At 34.4% G+C, this 26548-nt stretch overlaps 2 protein-coding genes across 7 annotated transcripts; one reads left to right on the top strand and one right to left on the bottom strand.

The window, feature by feature from the left end:
- The first annotated feature begins 335 nt into the window (after positions 1–335).
- Positions 336–18047, top strand: LOC123686408 (protein patched). Its single transcript, XM_045626503.1, has 5 exons — positions 336–783; positions 10509–11020; positions 14816–15296; positions 15357–15974; positions 16096–18047. Exons 1-5 carry the CDS (start codon positions 661–663, stop codon positions 17899–17901), a joined length of 3540 nt encoding a protein of 1179 aa, XP_045482459.1. The 5' UTR covers positions 336–660; the 3' UTR covers positions 17902–18047.
- Positions 18042–25147, bottom strand: LOC123686409 (very long-chain-fatty-acid--CoA ligase bubblegum). 6 transcript variants are annotated; one of them, XM_045626511.1, is made up of 9 exons: positions 24855–25147; positions 21538–21590; positions 20449–20659; positions 20201–20335; positions 19952–20147; positions 19793–19894; positions 19291–19685; positions 18396–19234; positions 18042–18165 (listed from the first exon to the last, which is right to left on the bottom strand). In XM_045626511.1, the coding sequence occupies exons 2-9, from the start codon at positions 21560–21562 to the stop codon at positions 18092–18094; spliced, it is 1977 nt and encodes a 658-aa protein (XP_045482467.1). In that variant the 5' UTR covers positions 21563–21590; positions 24855–25147; the 3' UTR covers positions 18042–18091. The 6 variants fall into 6 exon arrangements, with proteins under 6 accessions (XP_045482467.1, XP_045482461.1, XP_045482465.1 ...); XM_045626505.1 differs by lacking the exon at positions 24855–25147 and adding an exon at positions 23525–23629; XM_045626509.1 differs by lacking the exon at positions 24855–25147 and adding an exon at positions 23056–23153.
- Positions 25148–26548: the final 1401 nt, after the last annotated feature.

Genomic DNA, 26548 nt, shown 5'->3' on the forward strand with positions numbered 1-26548 from the left:
CTTGATAAGGACCAGTTGAATATTTCATAATTCAGGAATTGTTAGATTTATAACTCAGATTTTTTTCGTACGAAATTCGAATCAACCAGGAAGTTCTCCTTCCACATTGTTCTTTAGGATATAATAACTGAAATGGCGTCAACTGAAGAGTTTTTCTGAAAAAAATTGATTTTGATTGATTTAAAGCGATCTAAGTAGATCAATTTCCTTACGAGTGCTGATCATGAATGGTTCTGGGAAAAAATGTGGTTCCGTTCAGGAAAACAAACAGACTTGGCAACGCAGCACCTGGAGTAAACTATGTAGTAAAATAGAATCGGCAGCGTACAGTCAGTTTATTGAGTGGCACGGTTGTTGTAGGTTGTGTGTCGGCCTGATCTGTCTGGATTCGTGATTTCCCCCTCGATTGTTTATATTTACAACGCCGTCAAACATGCTAAAGTTGAATGGACTGTTCGATAGTGCCGTGTAGTGAAAACGTAGTCAACCCTCAAATCCGGAGGTTAAGAATTACAAGTCCGAGAAGGTTTTTTCTTGGACGATGTTCGTCTTACCAGTGTCTAGTTCAGATGAATCGAAAAGATCGTTCTCATGATGGAATGCAGGGAATGCCAGTGCTGGTGGTAATGGGAACCAGAATGTCGGGGGCCTAGACCCAGAATGGCCTCAGTGGTGTCTTCAGAAGCGCCCCAGGAGCTTACAGATCGCCAAAGGCACGAATCAGATCTCTATATCAGGCCTGGATGGGTAGATGCAAATGTTGCTCTCCATCAGCTGGACCAGGTGAGTCATTCTTGTCCCTTATCAAACGAACCCCATTTGTGGCTGAGAGGACACACGTGTACTTTGCCATGTGCCGCGCAAGTTGAATAAACGATTGACGTTTCTTACCACGTTGTTCCATTTAAACGGACTTGTTTACCTTTTCTATATCATATGTTAACTATAATAAAGTCACATTTTTTATTCGTTGTAAACACATAAATATGCGTCAATCTCCGGATTATTCATTGAAACCACTGACTTCAAACATAGATACAGTTCTCATCTTCACTTTCTCTGGCATATCGTTAATTATTTCCTCAAACCCGATTATATCGTTTATGTGTAAGGAAAAAAAGTTGAGATGATGATAAGTACAAATGAAATTGCAAGGCTTGAAAGATCAACAAATGTAACTCAAAATAATGGGAATGCCACTGATGCGAGGATCAAATGGATGCTCTGATTTATGGCGTCTGTGGTTTTCTCAGTTTCGAAAAATGTCTCAATTAGTTCCGCTTCAAAAATAGCCGTTTTATTGCTTTCCGACTGATAGAAATTTGTATTCATAATGGTGGACCAAGTCCATGACTAATTGATTGGTTTTTGAGGTAGTAAATTCACTTTTGACGCATGTTAAAAGTTCCGATAGAGCATATCCAATCTCTCAGTGAAGCTGTCTTCATTTTCTTCAGTCGCACTTATCGCAAGCTATTGTGGTAGTTCTTCGTGTAGGGTCCATTTCAACAGTTGGCCAAATAATAATAAAGTTGTGCGGTCGGTTCCAGACAGCTATTGCTCTTTTATTTTTATAAAGAGCGTAGTCATGTAGATGACATATATATTGTGTTATTGAAGGCTATATTTAATATAAAACGAAGGCATTTCAGCATTCTCCATAATTGAGATGTCAAAGAATTGCTTTGTACATACCTACTGAAATGCTTAATGTTCCACCAAACTTTATATGGTCGTTAAGTATTCCACAAGCAATTCATCTCTTTCAGTCCATGCAAGGCTTATCGACATCGACATCTTCATTGATTCTTCCACCACCCACGATGTTGAACGTTTATTATACCTGAGCAAACTCTTGTTCCACTAATTGTTCTAGATTGACAGTGTTATGCAGAGAAAGTGTTCCTTGGCGATTTCTAATCTAGATTATGAAAGTATTCTATCGTTTATCAGATTTATATGAATATGAATGAGACAGACCCCATGTATATTTATGTTTACTCCGGAATGCCACTAAATGTCCCATATTTCTGTGTTCGGCAAAATTTTGACGTATCGAAAAGGTTGCCAACTCTGATCAGGTGTGATAGATGGATCTATAGCCAGACCTGATCTCAGAATTCTGTGGGCGAAAGCGAGATGTGCCGAAGAGTTACGCTAGCCTTGGCCGCGCAAAAGACCACACACGCAGCGATCTTGGTGGTCCCAGGCTAGCTAAGCTGCTTAGCTTTACCTGTCCCCTCTGTACCCCACCCTCCGCGTATGACGGCGTGTTGTCTCTTTTGTCCCACACGAGGCCCTCTCGTACCTCATTTCCGGGCTATGCCACCCTTTCGGCTGTTCAGCTCTATGGTCCGCGTGGCTTAAGTGTCTTTACTTAGGCCGCCTGCTTCTGCATTACGGAGCATCGAGTAGCGCATCGTGTGCTCTACCTCGTCCGCTGTGATTACCACAGAGAATAATCTGTGCTACTATTATGTCATGAATATTAATTTCAGAAAATTGAGTTATTACTGATATTGAATACGTCGGCTTCCTCTCACAGAGGATTTTATTTCAATGGATATTCCTGCTATACTTGAGGTCCATTTGAAAAGAATATGGACAGAAAAACTTATGAGATAAAAGACTTAATTTCAATTGAACCGAATCGAAGATAAGAATGTACTGTGTTATTGAGCCATCTTTATTATACTTTTCCTCTTTTAAAGTTAATTTTATGGATTTGTTTATGTTTTATCGGCCGAGAAGTATCAATAACAAAATGAAAAATGACTTGAACTGGACATTTTATATTTTTGTTTTCATTTTCAAAATTCACGTGAACAAGGAGCAATTTGATGGAGATTCTGTTCCTTTTTTGTAATTATCAATATTAATCATCGATAATCAGTAACCAATCGAGGATCTATAGTACCAGAGCCACAATAAAAACTTTATTCAAGGCAACAATAATCAATTTCAGGTCGTAAAATAGGTTTACCGTTGATTCAGTTCTTTTTATTTGACAGTAATAAATATCATATGCGGCTAATGATGACAAATAAATCCGTAATTGCTTCATTGCAATACGCCTCTTGATTTTAAAATACGACCATCAGGTTAGACAACCGCTTTAGGCCAATTTGAATAAATTGAACTTTTAACTTTATTCGGACTGATAATGAAATCTAATTGACTTGAAAAAAAAGGAACTACTCAAACAAATCGAATTTTGTACGAGGTATTAGTTATCTTCAGATGTTTTTTTTTCCTTTTACTTATTTTTTAGTCGTTTGAAGAAAAACTAACATTTCTCTGCCTTTTTTTATGATGAATCGTTTCGACCTTCGTTTGAATTCTGTTTTTACAAAATATAATTTTTCAAAAAGCAAATATCTGGGAAATTTCGAATTGGTATATATTTTCTTAGGTTTTTGGTGGTAGTTCTAAAGTAATTCATATGGTAGATAAATATCTTCTATTTAATTGACAATTTCAACTAACTCACCCTCTATGATTGATCATAATATATGAATCGGAAATTAAATGTACAACTTGAAAAATCAATTTCATGAGAAGAGGATTCAGAATCGATTTTTCCCCAAATTCAAAACCCAATATGTTAGGTACTATCCGAGAATAGAAATGCTCTTTCAGTATTGGCAACGATGCACTGCTGCTTAGAGAAACAGCTGGCGAAGATTTCGTAATCCCTTGCATTTGGGATGAAAGGGCGGTTAACATTCCACATAGGTAGCATATTTCGTAAAAACATGCCGATGTTTCAGTATTGTTGTTTCAGATGAATATACTGAATAAACATTTTTTTTTCTTCCGCTTTTAGAATAACATATAGCCTATAAATTGAAACACAGAACATTTTTCTATCAGACCACACGTTACGTAATATACAACTTTTAAGATGGCCAAGTTCAAGGTCATTCCTAAAAGCTACCTTATCGCTAATTATTTCTTGTTCATTGAAATTCTTCAGTTATTTCTCAGGTACTCAAATTTTTCCATATTGATAATTTCTGATATTATTTCCGTGTGTTGAAATATTTTGCGTTGAAAGTGGAAATAACAAACTATATTGTGAAATTTGCAGTGTTTTGAAAAATGTATTCATCAATATCAAACCTTTAGTCGCATATCATACATAAAAAGTTGATAAATCCCTGAAATTAGAGTTTGGTAGTAGGTATTTTTTATTATTAAAATGTTGGTATTCAATATTTGTGAAGATGATTTTTTCCTACTTCTCCTATTTTTATTTATTTCCTCCTTTCATTCACATTCCTTGAATATAATTCATTTTATTCATTATCTTATCGTAAAATATCCCAACATTTAGGAAATAATCGTATAGTTGATATCAGTATAAAAAACTTCAATGTATCTCTAATGGAAGGATTCGAATCTGGAATGGTTCGTCCATGAATCAAAATTGTAAGGTCTTAAATTTTACGGTAATAATATTTTATTCTGTTCCATGGTATGTATGTGTTCAAGAAATTATTCTTTGCGATATAACTATGTAGGTACTATGTTTGTCCAAATTTCATACATATAATTACTCCTTCTAGTTTCCAAGCAAAAGCTCTGAAAGACTGGCTTGCATTTTTAATCTATTTTTGTATATACCATACTACATATTTCAAAACACAAATTTCTGGTGGGGTTAAAATATTTTTGCCTTGAACAATTCCAAAGCTTAACCTTAGGGAGTAACAAACAAAAAGGAAGATCAGACAGCTTATTTAAAGATAAATACCGTGTCGGTCTTCATAAATTCCTTTTACCGATAGAGACCACCTCTGATTACAAAGTCAACCAGCTAGGATAGTTCTTGCCAACTATTCAATTTTTATTAGTGCGAGTGTAGGAAAATAAACGGACCTCCTATGTGAGGTGTCACTTTTGAAATTCCAATTAACTTCTAATTCTCATGGAGTTGTTTCTCAATTTTATCGCTTACCTTCCGCCAAGGTTTCTTTAATTGAACCATCTCTCTAACAATGAGTTTTCTAGTTTGTAACTGTCGTACACTGGTGGTGTAGGTTGAGAATTCTATTCACCATTGTGCTAACTGAACAGGTAGATTTTCCTTCTTGGAACTGATTTCGTTGCTTAGAAAGTAACATCTCTCTTCTCTGCTTCTTGACAGCAGAACAAATTATACCGATTTGTCCTTTACGGGATTTCTTGGTCGATGGTGTTACGATCATCACGTGGATATCGATTGCCGTTTTTGATTTATCGATCACCTTTTGGAGTTTCTCTTCGGGTTTTTGCCCCTTTTCAATTCTGCCTGATTGATTGGGTCACCTTAGGTCGTTGTAATAAACCTCATAAATTTTTTCGTTTATTATCAGTGAAATTTCAGTTTTTTTTCCATTTTCTGGTTGGAGTATGTATGGTTCTGATGATCATATCAAAACGAAATTTTGCTCGAAGCATTTTTATTTTCAATAAACACACAGAATCTCATCTCGATCGGCTCTGTAGTCACCGAGTATTTCTTTTCCAATATTGTTCCTGAATCTTCTATGGTTCTATGTTATATCAACACTAAAATCTATTTAAAATATTATTCTTGAATTTTCTATGATTCTGGTTAAGCGATCAAAATCAAATTTTGCACGAAGCTTGATCTACATCTAAATGCAAATTTTCATCTCAATCGATTGTGCAGTTTTGGAAAACAATAGTTTGAACGGCCATGAATTTTTCTGAATATTATGATTCCTTTATTTTTTGCCCTGAAAAGTGGGAGTTAGAAGGATCGATAACTGATTTTTATACCAAATTTCATGCGAATAGCTCACATAGAAAAGTTCTGAACGGTGTTAAATTTTTTTTTTTCCAAAACTGAAAATTTCAGGGGGGAGCTTAAAATTTTTTTTTCGAATGATTCCTCAGGTTTATTTTCGAAAATAGTTGACGAAAAAACTATCCGTACGCCGTCAAGAGCTTTTTTTAGAAAATAAATGCAATTTGGTTCAAAAATCGATTGTTTCACCGAATTTATCCTCTTAGCTAGAGAAAACAAAACAATCCATTATTTTCGAAGGAAAACGATCAAGGAAACAGAATTTAACATCTGCTGGGATGATTCCTAATACAAAATTTTTTGCTGCAAAGTCCTATCTCCAAAAGGTTTGAAGTTATTAATTTTGATTTGAAATTTTTATTCGGATTTCTAATCGGATGATCCCGGCTTCGAATCCCGCCGCTAGATATTCTTCAAATTTTGTTTCGTTGATGTTTTAATGTTTTTTGTCACTAGTCGAGATATTTTGTGTGGAAAGGGAAATAGTAAATCATAGTGAAAAATTCGCAATGTCTAAGATGCCATGTAATATGTGGCTGCACTGGTAAATATTGAGTCATTTAAATTCATGATTTTTCATTAGTTATGATAACTGCTGTCGAAGTTGAGAAATGTACCTTGTATTAATTTCAAAAGGCTATGATTTTTGCACCTCGTGAATTTCAACGTATGTGGTACGCCACTTGTTGTCCTCTTTGTATTTCTCTGAAAGGGCTCCGGACAAAAAGTCCCACCATAAAGTTGCAGTTTGTGGGGCATTTTTAGTGTTCTTAATGATAATAGCGGAATAACCTGTCGTATGTGATATAAATCTTGGAATATAAACATCCATCACGAAACGTCGCAGCAGGTCATCTGACAGCTATCCTAGTGTTTTCGTGGCTTTATTCTATACAAGGTGTCAGTTTCCAGTATATTGAATGGTGACTTCTCAGAAGTCAGAGGGACACACACAGATTGTTGGTTGGAATGAGAACATTTTTATTATTGGAGGTGTCAATTTTCATTCAAATTGAATATAATGAAATGAGGGGATTACTCTCAATGAAGAAAATCTAGAAACTTCCGAGTATAATAACCTGATATGTAATTTACAATTTTTACCTAAATTGTAATAATATTGAACTACACCACTTGTTCCTCCTTACTTCCATAAATTCCAACCCTCCTCCAATAGTTCCGGAGTTATGAATAATTGTTTTGGAATTCCAAATAGACAATTATGTGGGAGCTTAGGTCGACGAGCGCCCAGAAGATGACACCTCACAATACAACATTCCCAATACTAGCCGTTTAACCTAGATAAGAGTTTTTCTTCAGAATCAGGATATTTTGTGGAATCTGTGGTGTTTTTTGGTGATATAAGTTAATTGAATTATTATCATTAGGTTCAGTATTGGTTCTATCCGACGAGCAGAATATAATGCTGATTATGAAATATACAATGGAAGCAATAATTTATGTCATAAAACATCAAATAAACTTCACCCGATACAAATGATAGATATTTTGAAGGACTATGATTTTTATTTGTAGTATTGGACAATAGGTGTGATAATTACTTCATGATGTAGCAATGAAAACCGGTAGTGTCAATAAATTAAATTGTGATTGGTACATTAGTATTGTGAAAATTTAATATTTTAAATTAAGTTTTACTAAAAAGTCTCGTATTCTGTCTCAATAGAAGTGATATTCAGAATTTCACAGCTCTGAGATCAGTCTATTTAATTTCTTATCGTATCGCATTTTTCTGTTGTCCATATCTATATTTTGTTCTTATGACATACGGTCTCTTTATTTTTTTAAATTAAATTATACAATTACATTTTTTCAACAATTTTTCAACACCTAAATCCATTACTGTTTAAAACTGGTGTCAGTGCGTCATTTGAGTAAAAGTAATTAAGACATTATGACACAGAATCGTATTACGGTAATAATACGAATGTCTTATTTGATTTGCGAACCAGTCCGGGATATTCTTCATAAAAACGCAATTCAGGAAATAATCTGTGCGATGTTGCCGAAACGAAATATGATCCGGGAATAACAGAATCTCAAATGACATATGGTATTCAACAGTTTTCACACCCTCAGATAAAAATAAATTTATCTTAGTTTGTACTGCATATTATATTCGTTTTATTCATAGTAGCATGTTTTTGTTTTTGGGATTATTGAGATGAAGTTTTATATTATTCAAACTGGACGAACAAGGATTTTCATTATTTCGATTAAATTCATATGTTTCGAGGGAGTATCATTTTTAAAATGAATTAAAGTTTCGCTTAAAATTTTGAACTTATAATGCGCAAGAAGAAGCAATGCCTTAGAAGCTTGAGACAGTTTTCCCAACTTGAATTAATGAAAATGAAAAAACAATCATTGAATAAAAAAACATCATTGCAGTTTCAATTCTAGTTTTTTAAGCTAAATTTAGCATTATCATCCATCAGCTGACGTAACTCCTCCTGAAGAATAACATACAATTCAAAATGGATGAGATCTGGAAATTCAACCACTTACCAAAGCTTTTTTTTTTGAAAATCTGATGATATTTATATTGCATGATTTTTCTTTCCTATCCAAACGTAAAATTTTGAAAAGGTAGCTAGAAATAAGATTTTCTGGGCTCGTTCCTCTCTATCACCTATATTCCTAAATAAAAATGGAAGTACCGAGATCCAGTACCGAAATGGAGAACCGGCAACACCGTGTGCCGCTAGGTTAGGTACACGGGGAACGGCTGTTCGATTGACGGTGCTTGGTCCTTCCTAGAAGGATCTCGGAGAGAGGAGCTCGATGATCTGTACGGTACATCTTGGGTGGTCCCCGTGACGTCACTGCCTGCATCTTGGGTGGTCCACAGGGCCGTATTGAGGGCGTGGCGCGTGTTATTCCAAAGGCGCCAATTCAATTTCACTTGCACACAAAATAGTTTTCAGTTCCTTTCCGTCATAGTAGTCCTCGACAACGAATATTGTGGTGAACTCAATTTTACTTGTGCCCAAGGTTTCTGGGAAAATATCGAAGGGTGTTTATTTTTATCCTATCCATTTTCGATGCTATGTATGAGTGTACTATTGATAAGTGTTATGGGATAGATAAAAAGGTTAGTGGTTTTGACTGAGGACTTGTTTTTTCAGTATGTCGTACTATCTGCCATTCATAATTGATTTTACTTCCGTAGTGGAAGGAATTTTATAACTTTCAGGATGAAAAAATATTTTCCTATCTCATTATGCCTTTCTGGCCATCCTGAACAATTTTAGTTTCGAATCTGCCACACCATCTGTGTCCGCACAACTTTGTAATAGCCCTAACTTCTACAGTTCCCATTCGATGTCAATGACATTTAGTATGAGCATTTAATTTTTGCCATGGATGGTCCAATTTGAAATTCAGTCTTTCCAGATTAATGATGCGCGTTGAGTATGCGCAAACGTGTAATATCCTTCACTGTCATATTCAATATAGATATTTGTATTCGGTAGCAGGTGGTGGTTTCTGAATATTCAACGTAAATTATATTTAATCGGAATTGTACAATGCCTGAAATATATTACTGAGATCTGATGTTTGAGAAGCGAGGACTAGTAGGCATGGTGCCATAACTAATGGCAGATGATTTTGCATATGCCTTTAATCTGACTGTATTCATGTTTATAACTTGGGTCAGGATTATGTGTTGATGAATTGTTTTCTAATAAAATTGCCTTCGATTCCTTCGTACGATGATTGTCAAGACATATCAGTCTTTACATTGGTTGTTATTCGTCTTCACTATACCTATTGAATATCGTATAATTCACAACATATTGTTGTATAACTTCCGGTCTATTAAAAACAAATTGTGAAAGTTGATCTATTGGGTGTTGGTCTTGTTAATACAACAAACAGTCCTACCTATTTAACACTTGATACTGATAGGCAGGTTCTAATGACGTCCCATTATGATATCATAGCATTGTACGTTTTATATCCTAAAAGTGTCTACAATATCAAAAGAAAATAACTGTATTTTTCGATTATACGGAATTATTTTCGTGATTTACCTCATTTGAGATCGTTCATTGTGTCCTCATGTCAAAGGGTTTTAAAAATATATAAATCCACAACAGTAAACAATCATTGCCAGAAACAGATAGATATTACAATTGGCCTTTAAAGTGCTGTATTTCAACACCGCTGTTTTATTTGGGATTGGTGTAATAAAGAATGAACTCAATTGAAAGCTTAATAACTTTCGTGTTATTGATTGTATGGAATCACAATTATGCCAAAATTCAGAACAATTTAGATGTAGTGTTTTTGTAAAATAATTTTGAAAGAACGTCTTGATGGAAATGTGTCATTTATTTCTTAAGATTGTTCATTTACTACTTGCATAGCTAGATAGGTCATATTATCTTTTATATATAATTATCTAGAGGTCTTAATCAAAAAGATATCTATAAAAGCACTAACAAATTGATGACAGTTGACGTATATTAAGGGGAGCCAAAGAAGGGAAAATAAATGTGTTATTTTCATTCGATATGATCCATTTCTAGTAGAAACATCCGCATATTTAGTTTCATTCGTCAAAAACGTAGTTCAACTTGAAAGGCCGCTGGGATCCTTCTGTTTCTCTTTGAACTTCGCCGACTACGGACCTGATCGTCTAATGCGGCTCCGTATTTTGTTTCAGGGCAGAGCACGCGGGGACAGAGGCGTCCTATGGTTGAGAGGCAGGACGCAACGGCAGCTGCACTCTTTGGGGACCATTTTGGACAACCACGCAGGAAAGTTCCTGTTCGTCAGCCTGCTAGCAATCGCCACCTTCTCCGTAGGCCTGAAAAGTATGATGTTCCATACCGACATAGAGCTCCTGTGGGCAGAGCCCTACACCACCCAGGAGATGCTCTCCTCCCACCAGATGATTATACAGACGTCGGATGATCCCGATGTCAATCTGCTCCAAGAGCATAGCCTCCTGGAGCATCTAGATCTAGTCCAGAAGGCAACGCAGGTTACGGTTACGATGTACGAGATTACTTGGAGATTGAAGGACTTTTGTCAGTCGCCAAGTATACCGAATATGGACGCCCAGTATATCGAGCAGATCTTCGAGAACATGATGCCATGTTCGATCATCACACCTCTTGATTGCTTCTGGGAGGGCTCGAAATTGCTTGGACCTGATTATCCTGTGACCATACCGTAAGTTCTTACACCTTCCGCGAAGGAATGCAGGAATCTTGTCTTTTTGAAGTTCTATAAATCAAATTAACGATGATTCTAACCGAAATATACAATCAATAAAACCACAAAGATAAGATAAAGTCATGAAAATCGTAGACGCTCATTTGTGGAATGGTTTGAATGAAAAGTATCGTTTTGTGTTATGTAAATCACGATAATCAATAGAAAATTAATAAAAAATGTTATTACTTATCGCATTTACATGGGAAATTCACGAACAACTGAATAACTTTATACCAATTATTCATTTTAATATTCGATAGTTTTTCCTAAATCCGATCTTTCCATTTTCAGCCTACAAAGGTCAGTTAAACGAATTAAGATGGTTATTATAGGTTAGCAGTTGTAGCTACATCTAGCTCATTTTTTATATGTCAAAAAAACCAATATATCAATAACAATTTTGAACTTATAGCTAGAGAATTAATTTAGTTTTTAAAAGTTCAAAATCAAGGCAGAAAATGAATATCAAACTAGAAATCACAAAATGATTAATTCCACAGATTTACGCAAAAATGATGAATTTTATTGAAAAGAACTTTTCATTGAGAGAGTTATGAATCACTCCTCCATAATATACAAAGATTTAAAAATTGTTCGAACTGAATTCTTTAGTAATTCAGAGTCTGATTCTCGAGATGAATAAACTCGGTTTCAGTTCCCAGTAGACGTTTTTTCTATTCAATACCAAGGGATATTTTTCTCAGAATCAAAAAAGTGTCTAATTCGAAGACATCGAGATCATTGTACTACCGTCGAATAAATTCTGCAACCGTATCAGTTGGGGGAGCGTAAAAAATTGAAAAGGTATCCCCACACCAAGCGTCCATTGTCGGTACCACCTTGATGTCCAAGAAGTAAGTGGGAAACTGATTATCCCATAACTATTCCATAACTTGAAATAATTCGCCGACCGGCCTTAGGTAACATTAGGGTGGTCGTGGTAAACACCTGTCTTTTATGGCTCTGGTAAACGTGCCACCGGAATAGTGCAACGCTAACAACTCTATAAACGCATTGGCAGGCTTGCCAACTACACATTTGCGTCTTGTAAATTCAGTCGATTGATTGAACCATCAATCAATAATCTCTGGGGTGCCATCTTGCTATGAGAAGGAATACTTCGATTTTTTTTTTCATTTTTGCCGGCTCCTTGAAAAAACTGAAGGAATTTAGTAAAAAGGGCTACGAATTTCATACAGGACTGTATTATGTTCCTGTTGATTTCGAACATTATAAATTTCATGAATTTTTGAATAAAATTTCTGCTAAGAATTTTTCTTACTTGATTCCTTCATGCAGCCCTCAAAGGATTAATGCGGAGTAGCAATCATTTTTGCCTTATAATTCCCAATAATATATGTACCTACTTTTGGAATGGAAGGAAAAATCCACGAAAAATTGTTCACAAGTTACGTATTGGAATATATAGAATTCGAAAATTAGCTAAAAAGAATCCTTCAGTACTGATCGGGATAGTTTTAGTACTTCTAGTTCCGGAATTTTTAAATTGTCATTCTGCCGCTAGATATTCATCAAAATTTTTTTATGTTGATAGTTTTTGTTTTTTACATTTGTCGATGTACATATCTTGCGATAAGAGAGCAAATAGTAAAACACAATAAGCACAGCTTTCATAATTTCTAATAAAAGCAAATTTATTTTTCAATTTTTGTTTAGTGTGTCTATAATATACCTTGCAGTTTTCAATTGTGCCAAAGTTATAACTCCTTTATGAGATATTCACAGTATTTTTTAAATTTTTTTGTACAAAAATCGAAATTCATTTCATCATGTTGATAATTCGATCGATTAATTTCAAGGACTAAGATTTAGGGCGTAAAATAGTTCATTCATCCGGCACTTCATAACGTAGAAAAAAATTCAAAACTCGCCACATATTTATCATCAAGATTAACCTAAACTGTGAAAATTTCAAGATAGATCTATCTATCTGTTTCATATTAAATACATATTTCTTTCAGATATTTCCGTTCATTAATTTCACAAGTAGTTCTTAATGGATTTCCTTCGAATACAACGCTCCATTTCAATAATACCATCGTGTTCCTAACCTTCCATTTTTTTACTTGTATATCGATTTATATTTTGGTCCCATTTTACTGCATTTCGTTCCAGTCATAACAATACAGTGGTTCCAGTTTACCACGGGTTCATTTTTAACATTAGAGTCTGCCAAACATCGATGGCGCCTTCGATATAATGCTGAAACTGTGAACATTCACCTGGTATTAATGAATTTTCTGGGAATTTATAGTTACCTACACGCAGAGGGCAATGCTTTCCGCCAAATTAGTTACATTAAAAATGCGACTTGTTGTTGGCAACTTCTGTGTGGTCTGCCGGATTAAAAAATATTATTTGCACAAAGAAATTATGTATTCAGACGTGTGTGTTCAATATATGCACGTGCCAATTTGACTCTGTGAGAAATTACCATTCAATTGGTTTAACGCCTACTTTCTGGACAATATTCAAAGTTTTCTAGAATCGACCTTTGCTTTTTTATTCTGAAGATAACTGTATTGTTGTCTCAGCCATGAATTTCATTATAAATCGATTCGGAATAACAAGAATTAATTTTCTGAGTGGAACTGGAGCAAGGTCAAATACAACAAAAATGTAAATTAGTTCTATCTGCGCTGTTTCAGAAGTTACATTTTTGATTGAATACTTGGGTTATTCCCATAATTATCGAGATAATTTTTTATCTCTGAAACCTTTGGAAGTTCATTGTTGGACAACCAAATTTTGCACAACGTAATTATTACGTGTTTTTTGAATAGGAAATCGTAAAGTCGACCTATTCGTGGTATTCGGATTATCTTCAATTAGAGTATAATTTATTTGTCTTCTTCTTTCTCACGCCATAAAAACTACCACCCGCATCAGGTCATTATCAACTTCCGTTTGACAGCGTGAAAGAAGACGCGTGTATTTTGATTCAATTTGAACCATACCGCATCACAAATTATTCATGAAAATCTCGAAACCGGAAGTTTATATCTCTTTATATTACCATCTTATGCGACTGTGAATTTTTCTTCAGAAATCATGACTAAACCTATTTTTGGGTATTAGATGAAAGTTTTAATGAGAAGGAATCAAAATCTGGTATCGGTCTTCTAAAGTTTCAGGATACAGTGCATGTAAAAACTCTAAAAAAAGGTGTTGTACAATGCTTCCTAGTTTCTCGCTGTCAGAAATTTCATAATCCAAGTCATATACCAAATTTCTTTAAAATCGGTTCTGTAGAACGTGTGATATTGAATATCTTGGAATATCACATTTGAGCTTGCGCAAAATACACAGTAGGAGGAGCTAAACTTAAAATAGAACCATATACAACGAACACCTATACCAAATTCCATAAAAACCGATTGAGAATTGTAGAAGTTACAGCCGTTACAAGGATTTGTGGACACAGATCAATAGATAGACACGAACCCAAATGTTTTACAGAACGATTGGAAATACATTTTGCCAGCGGAAATGTTGAATTTAGGGACAGATTATTTTTTTATGCAGAAAGCGATCACAAAGCTCCATTCTACATTGATAGACTCTGAACCAAAGTCAATGATGTTCTTACTTTAGTGATTTTATTGTTTTTCAATATCAACAGTATTTTCTCATATGACTGTTTGTCTGAAGGCTTATTTTTAATTCAATGAAGAGATTTCAATTAACGATATGAAGAATAAAACAAATAACAGTCACATATCCTTTCAGTTACGGAATTGGAGACAAAGTGACGTGGAAAAACCTGAATCCAGACCAGTTGGTGTACAAAATGAAAGAGAAGCAACCCCATTTCGACTATCACTCTTTGGAAGACTATTTCAAAAGGGCTGGTATAACGTCCGGCTACCAAGAGAAACCCTGTCTGGACCCACTTGATGATGACTGTCCAAACACAGCTCCAAATATGAATTCCACCAATCATCTGGACATGGGTGCTATCCTCACAAATGGTTGTTACGGGTTCGCTACCAATTACATGCATTGGCCTGCAGAACTAATAGTTGGTGGTATTTCAAAAAATAAATCTGGTCATATTAGGGAAGCCAAAGCATTGCAGACCGTTGTCCAACTGATGGGCGAGCATGAAGTTTATGAATACTGGTCGGGCCATTACAAGGTTCATCATATAGGTTGGACTCAAGAAAAAGCGTCTATTGTGTTGAATGCCTGGCAGAAGAAATTTGCAGAGGTGAGAAAACCATTCAAAATAATAGGTATTCGGAAGATTATAACGGGATATATTTTTCAGGAGGTGGAACGTATCCAAAGAAGCAAGAGTCCTTCATCGTCCTACGCCTACACTTCCTTCTCCACTGCTAATCTAAACAAGATCCTGAAGGAACACTCCAAGACTGATTTAATAAAAATCGGCATTGTCCTTGCTGTTGGTGTTGTATATGGCTGGATGGTACATTCAGGCTTAGCTGCTATAGGAGTAGTGATGCTGGCTGCATCTTCAGCAGCAGCTTTGGGAGTTTGCAGCTTGATTGGTTTGCCAATGAACCTCCTCAGTACACATGTTTTACCCTTCATAACTGTTGGCCTTTCTATCAGAGAGATGTTTTTAATCTTGTCTACACATACAAGAAACTTATCGCCAGCTGAAATCTTGCAGAGGACTGGTCCAACGATTATAAGTGGTGTAGCTATCAACTCGGCAGCTTTCCTCTCTGCTGCTATATTGCCAATTCCAGCTTTGCGTGTGTTTTCTCTACAATGTGCTGTGATGATTGTTTTCCAAGGTGCATCCTTGCTGGTGATATTTCCCACTCTTATATCCTTGGAGCAACGTTGTAGAAAAGCTGCAGTTCCATGTTTCCAAACTGAAGTCAAGATACCTCCACAAAACAATAATAATAATGATCCTGTAAGTCTGAGTCACATCACTTTCTTAATTCTCACAATTTTTGTTTGATCCGAAAATTTTGGAACTACAGAGATTTTGTTTCCTCTTATAATTGTTATTTTATAATTTTCCTTTTTTTCAGGAGCATGGTGCTAATCTTCTGACTGCTGAAATGGTATGCCAACAGAAGAAGAGCCTTCTATGTTGGTTGGTAAATCGGTTCTTGACTTCAGTCCTACTACAGCCTTTTATAAAGACTGTTCTGTGTTTGACATATGCTGGACTTGTGATATTTTGCATATTCAATGGACTTAAACTGGAATTGGATGTTCGATTATCTACATTCCTGCCCAAAAATACTCAAGAGTACAAATATTTAGAAGCACAAAATAAGTTTTTTGGATTTTATAATTTTTATTTAGTCACGACAGAATTGGAATATCCCCTGAGTCAACCTCTACTGTACGAGTACCATAACTCTTTAACCCAAGTGCCTCATGTTCTCAAAGACTCCAACGGTGGTTTGAACATGAATGATTTTTGGCTTGCAAATTTCAGAGACTACCTGACCGATCTCCAAGAAGAGTTTGATGTGAACAAAATGAACTATAGCTTAAACAATGAAAAGTGGTTTCAAAATGCCACAGAGAAAGCAGTATTAGCCTTTAAGTTATTAGCTCAGACTGGAGTAGTCGAATTTCCAGTTGATAAAAGTCAAATATTCAAGAAAAGACTGGTTAAAAATGGTATTATAGATTCTAAAGCATTTTATAACTATTTATCAGTGTGGAATAGCAATGACCAGATGTCATACACTAGTTCGCAGGCAAATTTTTCGCCTAAACCCTTCCAGTACTACAGCTCCAAAGCAGAATATGATCTTAGAATTCCTAAATCTCAGCCCTTAGTTTACACTCAGATGCCGTTCTACCTCAAAAATTTGAAGACGTCCAGAAGCATTGTAAATACCCTGAAGCAGATAAAACAGATTTGTGAAGACTTCAATCGGAGAGGTCTGAATAACTATCCTGTTGGACTCATATTTGCGTACTTCAACCAGTTCCTAATGTTGGATCAGATTCTGGCAAGTCAGTTGGGTTTAACCCTAATGGGAGCAGCATTCGTAGCTTGTCTTCTAGTACAATGGACCAAATTGTGGTGCCCTGCCATGAGTACAATCTCTTGTATGTTGTTATTGACTTTTGTGAATATAAACGCTTTAACAGGAACCATAGGTGGATTGCACTTTATTATAATCTCAAGGAACATTTTACTCCTCTTAACTGGGTTCCTTAGTGCCTTAGGAAGTCGAGAAAGAAGACTGCGAATGTCTTTGGAAATTAGTTCAGAAGCAATAATAAAAGGTGATGTTGGACTTTTAATTTGTGCTTCAGTATTAGCTACCTCTCAATTTGAATTTATACAGTATCATATATTTTATGCCTTGTTAATTTCTGTAGGAGGTTCTTTAGCGAATTCTTTAATATTTTTTCCGTTATTGCTTGCCTTAGTTGGGCCTAAGTCAGAATTACAACCTGTTGAACATATAGACAGAATTTCAACTCCTCCACCTCCTATTCCTCCCCCAACTCCTATAAGAACTCCTACATATTCCAAACCTCCACGAAGAACCACAACCACTAAAGCAACTCGAGAGCCTAGTTTGACCACAATAACTGAGGAGAGTTGCAATCAAAGCATTGTCGTCGAACCTCAAGTTACTGTGGAATACAGCAGCCCAGAGTCAAGTTCTAGCGGTCCCTTCACTACCAAAGTAATGGCCACTGCCAATATCAAAGTAGAATTAGTTGCCAATGTACATAGATCAAAATGCAGTAAATGTCACCGTTCAAGGTGTAGCAGAAGACGACAGCAATGTCGATGTTGTAAAAATGATTCTGATAGCAGCGACAGTAGTGCTGATCCAGACCATTGTCCAAGCAGCTAACATTTCGTTACCATTTAAGAATTTGTGTAAATTATGTTTATATTGCATATATGTGTACCATTTATTTATTTAAAACCAGTGTAAGATAGAATAAGTTAATTGTGTAATAACAATGGTATTATTTATTAATGTAAGTAAAATGTGTTTTGAAACAAAGTGCTTTTATTTCCCAAAATATAATTTTATATATTCAACTATACATTGAATCGATCAAATCTTGATATTTTTCTATCACAATTCTTCTCTTCAGTTTCATAGTGGGACCTGAAAAAGAAACTAATTTAAAACCTTTCCAGGTTGTATTTGATCATGTTTGCACTCTTTTTATCTCTTCAGAGGTTGGCCAACAGATATTCGACGTTCCATTTCAAATTGATAAATGAAAAACGTCCAATTTTGAATTTTGTCTACGTCCATTTTTAATTAATTGAACCAAGTTTTAATAAATCCATGGATTTTCATGAAAAATTTTATTGATTATCTAATGAACTTACCTAATTCTCCAGTGGGTATTGAAAAGTCTGATGGAAGTATTCTGAATTTCTGTATTTTCTGTGCATTAGATGTTGCTTTTTCATTGGCCCTATCGATACCTTCTTGGATTGCATTCAATAACTTAGAATCAGGTCCTGCTTCTAAGACTTGCTTGATGGTTTTTGCAGGACAGCCTATATTTTTCAACCATTCCTGCACATTAGGAGTTAAAATTTCAGTTGGTGCACCTGCAACAGGGTCCACTTCACAGCTGAGTGTTATCAATAGCGAAAGAAATTTTTTTTTGTCGCCTATAACCATTGCATAGCCAATATTCTGAAGTTCTTTTTGAACAATGTGTTCAATAGGTACAGGGGGAACATTTTCACCACCGGCAGTTATCAATAATTCTTTCAGTCTTCCTGTTATGTATACGAAATTGTTTTCATCTATTTTGCCAAGATCGCCAGAATGTAACCAACCATCAGAGTCCATAGTTTCATTGGTTTTTTCTGGTTCATTTAAGTATCCCATAAAAACATGTCTTCCGTACATACATATTTCTCCTTGGCCATCTTCTGCATTAACTACTTTGGTTTTGCAACCAAGAATTGTTTGACCAACAGAAGTCAAGTTGAAACACGATGGAATTGCCAAACAATGAGCTCCACTTGATTCTGACATGCCAAATGCATCCATTATTGGAATATCTAAGCTGAGAAAATACTTCTTTACATCCATAGATATTGGGGCAGCAGCTGAGACAAATATATTACATCTGTCAAGGCCTAAGGCTTGCTTTACTTTACTTAAAATAAGATTAGAAGCAATGCTGTATCCCCAACTGCTTGAATGTTCGCTGTAACAACAAACGAATTTATTAAACAAGAATTCAATACACTTTTCTTCAATTACCCTTTCATTTTCTTGAGATTATGTTCCAATGCTTGTGCTTTAGCCCAGTTGGCTATGGATTTTTTGAGAAATCCGCTTTGTGCACCTATTGATAACATTTTTTCTTGTATTTTTTCCCATACTCTAGGTACACCAATAAATTTGGTTGGTCTAGCTTCTTGTAAAGTTTTTACTAAAGAACCTTTTAGTGCATCTTTGTCGGCGAAGAATATGGTGGCAGCAGCTGTTGTAGCAACGTACATATCTATTATTTGAGCTGCTACATGACTTAATGGCAGGTAACTGACTATCATTTCATTTGGTCCTGCATCAATTTTTTCAAAAATTGCTCTACTATCGAATACTAAATTATCGTGGCTTAACATAACTGCTTTTGGATTACCTACAGTTCCAGACTGGAAATAAATTAATTATAGTTATTTATAATCCCATTAATTTTTTTTTCAACTGCAAGTATTAACACGTAGTAACGAAAACTTATTTGAAATGATTGAGTACTTACAGTGAATATGAGGGTACAGCACTGATTGATAGCAATCCTTTTCAAAGAATTTTCAAGAAGTGTATCATCTTCTTGGGTACCAATTTCCATAAGTTTATCCCACTGAAAATTGTGGTTTAATTACCTATATTAAACTATTCAAGAAGCTGCATAACTTACTGTCAAGACGTCAGCATTTTTAGGTACCCCGGAATATTGAACAACTGCCTTCAGCTGTGGCAATTGATCTCGTATTTGGTCTATTTTATCATATTGCTTTTCATCTTCTACAACTATTATATTGGCATTACTTAATTTAGCGCAATGAAGGCAGGCCTCTGGGGAATTTGTTGTATAGATTCCTGTAGACATACCTCTGAAATTTTCAAAACTGAATAAAGAAATTGAAGTATACACTTTTCTACTCACCCAGCGAATATAGCTGCCATGTTTGATATGATCCATTCTGGTGAATTGAAGCCTATTATACCAACACCATTGCGAGGTTCTAATCCTAGACGGAGGAAGGCTTTGGCACAAACCCGGATTTTTTTTAGATATTCACTGTATTCAAATTAGACTGGTTTTGTTTTATTTACTTATGAATTATTATAATGTGTGGAGAAGTTTGTTTTTATCTTTGGATAATTTAGGAGTATCTTCATCAAAATACTCACCTATAAGTGACTTTAACTGCTTTATTCTCCGAATTTTTATAAATGTATGCTATATTATCTGGATAATTTTCAGCAGTTTTCATTATCAGTCCTGGAACTGATAAAGGCTCGATAGTTTCCAAAGCAGTTCCAGTTTTTGGAATTCTTAGCTTGACAAAACCATCTCTATCTGTTATTATTTCCTGTGTGGCTGGGACTATCTGGCATGGTCCTGTTAGCAGATTATTATGAAACTTATTTTAAAACACTTGATATCAATGAGAAAAAAAATTAATCTATAGAAGGTATAGCCCCCTCGATTTTCACAATCCTAGAAAATATTGAATGTTTTGCATATGATGCTAGAGTTAATGTTGAAAATGATTCGCATCATATCAATGTTTTTAAGGAAATAATTGTTTGTTAAAGTAATTAATTATGTTTGAGTTAGTTTTAAACCAGATACATTTTTCGGAAAAGCAGACCTGGCTTTTCAAAATGTTTGCTTGTTGCAGTTTTTGAACTGAAGATTGAGATTTAATTTCTCACAATGAAGATGATACCTAACTCATTTAACAGAGAACAAAAATGAGAGACAAAATTTAGCGATACTTGATCTAGATTCGTGCAAAACTAAACGCAGATTTGTGTTTTATGAGTTGCATATAAATGTTTGAATAGCACGTGGCTATATGATGAAAATTACAATATACTCATTTACTGTTCAATAAATGATACTGCTTCCTATTAGATTTGATAGATGATAAACTCGTTCTGACCATATCAGCATATTTGTTCACAAGATAACCCAACTATCATTCAAAAACAAGCAGGTCCATTGAATGTTAAATTCCTACAATCGAGTGATCTACGTATCCAGAGTTTGGTTGAAATTAACACAAAACCCTGAGGAATATCAGGTGATTTTCTTGAAATGATTAGCATTGTATTTATCTTCAAAATGGGATCTCATATGCAACGACTTGTTTTTTATGGAATTCGAGAATATTCAACTGATAACGGAATACTTGGTTTGATATTCTTGACATGATCGTAGTGATGTTTGAAACTTTTATTTAATTGTTGAAATATGTACTTAGTCTCACTCACCGTTCAAGAATTGCAACTCCTCCATTTTATTTCGTCAAGTGTTTTTCAGGTCCCTGAAAACATAAAACATTTGACTAAACAGCATTCAGAATATCTAGCACTAAAACCGATTTCACTTGTAGTTTATATGGTCTAAAAATCCTTTGGAACCGACAAAATGTTCAAATAGTGGGTTGTTAAATTTTATATTACCGGTTTCAATGCGAGAAAATCCTATTCATTATTTTGTTGTACCTTTACTCGCGAAATTACCACACAGAAAGAGTAATAGCTCTCAGTCTCAACCTTTTCATCGAGGAATTAACAAGTTGCGCATGAAATAGAAATAGGCGATATTTTATGTGCGTTCATTAATATTTATTGAAATTTGATTTACGCGCGAATTGACGAAAATATTCTAAAGAGATGAATAGATCATAGGCGACGACACATGGAGGTGAGAGGGGATTCTCTCTCCCACTCCATTTAAACATTAAAATTTTCGACAATTTCGCACAAATACAAAGTGAAGTGGTTACCTATATGTTACACAGTTGTAAGAACCAGTATTGTTGATAAAACATAAATATACCGTATGGTTGCCTTAATTCTAGGCAGACTTAACTGGTTGACTTAACACGACATCGAAGATAAGACCATGCTCTTGCGCTCTAAAATAGGAGGTCATCTACTGATGTCTTGTTTTCACTCATTTTATATGATCTTAGATGATGAGTTCGTGACATTTTTATTGAAGGCACTTCAATACGATATTGGGTAATATTGATCTGGTTTTTGCGTAATAACGTATCAAATTCTTGTCTGAAATAAACACATCAAAATATTCATTGTCTCATTGGAAATTGAAAACATGATTTTTTCAACTATCGTGCTATCTATACAAACATTTTATTTGAAGGTTCCAGAAGAAAAAATATACATTCTTCAATAAATTTTGAAGCATCTTTTGGTTCTTAATCTTCGAATTAATGTTTTTGACAGTTAAATTACTAATTATTCACATGAAAATAGAGGAATACAGGATCGATCCAATATTGCTCAATTTTATTTTTGTGTTCAGTTACTCATTAAATATTCTACGCTTATGGATTCAAATCAATCGAAATTCTGATAAGGGTTTTTTGACTCATCGAATTCCACCAACGCTCTATATTTCAGCAAAATCACTTGAGCCTTTTCAAATTGATAAGAAAAAATTGTTCTAGAATTGTAAACCATTCGGCATATATAATTGAATTCGTTCAACTTGAGATGATAGGAATTGGTTATGAGCGAAAAGTTTCAATAGAATGTGAATCTAAAATTGTTGTCTTCCATTATTCTTTAGATATATATCTACAATGTGAAGACTTTTTGACCTTTGCTGCTTTCTAATGTGCATTATATGATAGTGATGACTTTGAAACCACCTTCATCGATATCGTTTTTATAAACTAAGATTAAAAAGGTTTCTAATATGACAATGTTGGTCAATCATAATATATTTTTCGTTTTAACAGTAATATATTTTGTACATACCAAATGAGAACTGCTAAAAAGTTTTTGATGGTCACATGAAATGAATATTCATTGTTACATTCTATTGGTGATATCAATCAACCAAATATATCAACATCTACTCACCGCAGTAAAAAGTAAATACCTATTTATAATGTTTCATGTGAATATTGATGGAGGAAAACAGTATGTATTCAATACCGTCGCGTGTTTCCTGAAAAAACTTACCAATATGTAATATTTCTCGAAATCATCAATTAGAAAATATAGTGATTTGATGAAAAACTTCCCATCACCTTGTTCGATGAACTATTAAATTAAACTTTGCTCTCGCGCATATTTGAATTAAAAAAGGAATTTTGGTATGTTTCTTACATAAATAATTAGCGAACTTCTGCGGTTTTGCCTGCATATCACTAAAATATATGGTTGCGTTGTCACATACTATTTTGGTATTCAAAGAGGAAGACGTTCATATAAAGGTACATACCGTTATGATGAAAAGAAAGCATGGAACTCTTGACAAGTGGAGGTGCTTGTCATGTTACTACTTCTTAAGTTGATGAACTACTGAAGGTTTTGTTCAATTTCCAAAATGTAATCTAGAATGTTTACAAGAAATTCTAAACATCTATATCAGAAATGGTGATATAATTACCTTCAGATACCACTATTTCTGAATAATTAGTTTTAAAATTAATACCTGCATATTTCATATGGACTTGTTGAATTTTATACCGGAAAAATTCCGAGAATTCCTGAAATTTCAAGCAATTCCCTTCGGTGAAAGTTGAAACCGAAATGTGAATTTTTACAAATAACTATAACGATAAGAAAGAGATGATCAGCGAAATATTTGCTTTCAAATGATCCAAAATCCGTCTACAAACTATATGTAGTGAATCTTTTTTTATTATTTGATTTCCTTTTCGTAGAATTTTTCAATTTATTCAAAATGAAATATTTAACGTAGGGATTCGCTCTAGTACTCCAGTTAGATATACGGAAACATTAGACATATTATTCAGAAATCGTTAATTTCAGTTCTAAGGTCGAAAAACAAAAATAATGCGATAAACTAAGCAAAAAATACTAGTATTGAGTACGATATTGCGGACTTTTTTGTAGACTTTTTTTTCTAAATCTTCAGTGCAGTCATACATAATATGTATAAATTCAACAATTTGTACGTTCTATTTAAAAAAATTTATTGTACGAATCCAAAAGTTTACTACTGGAATGATGAACTAAAATTACAGTTTTTTCTTAACACTAAAATCCATGAATGTTTAAGGTTAACTCAAAAGGAGGATTTTAGGTAATCTGTCCCGGCGTCCCGCAAGAAATTGTGAAATTCAGCACGTGTGTTGATGTAATTTTGGCGAATCAAATATTTCTTCATCACCTAACCTTATGTCAAGAGATCTGAATGCATCTTACCTGATTCGCTAGAAAGTTATAATAATAATAAATAATAAGAGAGTTTGTTGTATTTGTTGGATACTTGTTAGTTTGACGATCGATTAAACAGGTTGAAAGATATTATTAACATGTTATTCCAGAATCTGAATGATATTAATTATTAACTGGTAATTGATAATGATAGTTACTTATTCAGATATCATTTTTTAATTGACTGAAGATGAGTGCGGTGATTATTTTCAAGTGCAAAATATACCCATACTGAATGAAAAAAAAATCAATAATTAAGAGAAAATATGTTACGAATAGTACTCCACTGATACATATATGATATTATATATATAGTGTCCATGATTAAATATAACTTCATAATTCAAAAGTATGAATTAAAAACGTACCCTCAGATAGTCATAGATTGTTGTAACTTCTTCAAGTCCAAGTTGTTACTGGCACTCAATACAAATTTTATTTGATAGGTGAAATATTCATGAATCACTTAAATAGCTTGGTCATTTGCATTGTTTCAAACGATGAAATATATATATTCATAAAAAAGGAACATTTATCTAAATTTTGCAGGACAGTACCTACCGACACACACTTTTTCACAAATTGTATTCAACACTGAGTTTTGCAGTTGAATTGAGCGCTTATTATTACAGCTAGAAGTTGCAATGAGTAGAAGATAACTACCGTTCCATAAATTAATCTACCAAGACGATAAAATTTGCCAATCTCAATTTTTTTCAGATATGATCTTGATCTATCTGTTGTTATAGAACAAGTTATATTCAAGACACTTACTGATTCATTATAATAAACCTTTAGAATCGTTGGAGGAATTGAAACGCCAAATTTTTCCCAATTTACGTATCAAGTTGTGGAAATCCTGGAGAAGAATGAAAAACCTATGTACTGTCAAAGTTTTTCATCATATTTAAAATCGCGTGGGTTTGTTTCACAGTCAATTGCTATAGGTATACTGGTTTGATCCAGAATCATGAAAATTTTGAACCTGTCCTATCGTAAATATTCATACTGTAGTTTTAACTCTAGGAAATGTTTTTTAAATCACTTTTATAGATCTAATAGTGTTCATATTTTTTGAGGTCGCCTTTTTCATTTTACAATTAGACAAATGTCTTAACAGTGTCTAAACAGACTCTACAGCTCTATATATTATATCAGTTATATATAAGATTAAGATTTTCTAAAAAAAAAAAACAGTGAACACTGATTCGATAAGCTTTCACTGAGGCATTGTTCATTTTTTCTATAAGTGGAACCACTTGAAAAAAGGTCCACATTGGTAAGCTCATATGGGTAAGTTCGTCCCTGTATTCTTGTAACAATGAGTTTTCGCTGATATTTCTCCAACGTACAACTTGATAATTTAATAATGAGTGAAATAGTCATGGGAAAAGATTGTTCATTATTAATTGACATTGTGCCTAAAAAATTATTTTACACCTCAATATACAACGGAAAATACTCCATAATTAACACAAACAGCGATTATTTTGATGAAATTCAAATCACACTGTATGCAATTCTCAAGATTTCGAATAATCATCAACGGAAAGACGAGATAACATTTCAAACTATGTTACTCAAAAATAAAAAAATTATATGAACTGCAATCTCATTTTATTTGGTACTTTGGCTTGTCGTTCTCGAGCCCATCTAACGTAGTGCGCCCTTTCAAGGGGTTTCGGTGTTTCGTTCCGAGATCGAAGGTGGAATCTTTAATTAGGCAATCCAGCGATCTCTGCCTTAGACACCCTTTCACACCATTGTGGAGAGGACACTCTGCTGCAACGCGGCGACTCTCATGAACCCGCCGTAGTTGAGTGTGGCGCGAGGCCCATAACGCCACCTCTCTGGCTCACAGAGTCACTACAGTACTAATATAATTCAAATCTATCTAAATTTGCTACTTCGGAAGCTAAGACTTTCTGCATTTTCCATAAAATAATATTTTCCTCTGAATCAATTGAAATATGGAATTGGGGAGATTCCATCAATCAAACAAAGAAGGGGTAACTCCCTTGTCAAGATCACAAGCTATTAGCATAGTAGTGCAACTTTGCAA

The sequence above is a fragment of the Harmonia axyridis genome, chromosome X (assembly GCF_914767665.1).
Source record: "Harmonia axyridis chromosome X, icHarAxyr1.1, whole genome shotgun sequence".
Taxonomy (NCBI): Eukaryota; Metazoa; Arthropoda; class Insecta; order Coleoptera; family Coccinellidae; genus Harmonia; species Harmonia axyridis.

Coding starts and splice junctions, on each gene's coding strand:
- LOC123686408 (XM_045626503.1), top strand. CDS start 661: ATGGCCTCAGTGGTGTCTTCAGAAGCGCCCCAGGAGCTTACAGATCGC. Junction 784..10,508: donor CTCTCCATCAGCTGGACCAG/GTGAGTCATTCT, acceptor ATTTTGTTTCAG/GGCAGAGCACGCGGGGACAG. Junction 15,297..15,356: donor GGCAGAAGAAATTTGCAGAG/GTGAGAAAACCA, acceptor TATATTTTTCAG/GAGGTGGAACGTATCCAAAG.
- LOC123686409 (XM_045626511.1), bottom strand. CDS start 21,562: ATGGAGGAGTTGCAATTCTTGAACG. Junction 20,148..20,200: donor ATGGCAGCTATATTCGCTGG/GTGAGTAGAAAA, acceptor TGAAAATTTCAG/AGGTATGTCTACAGGAATCT. Junction 19,895..19,951: donor AAAATGCTGACGTCTTGACA/GTAAGTTATGCA, acceptor CACAATTTTCAG/TGGGATAAACTTATGGAAAT.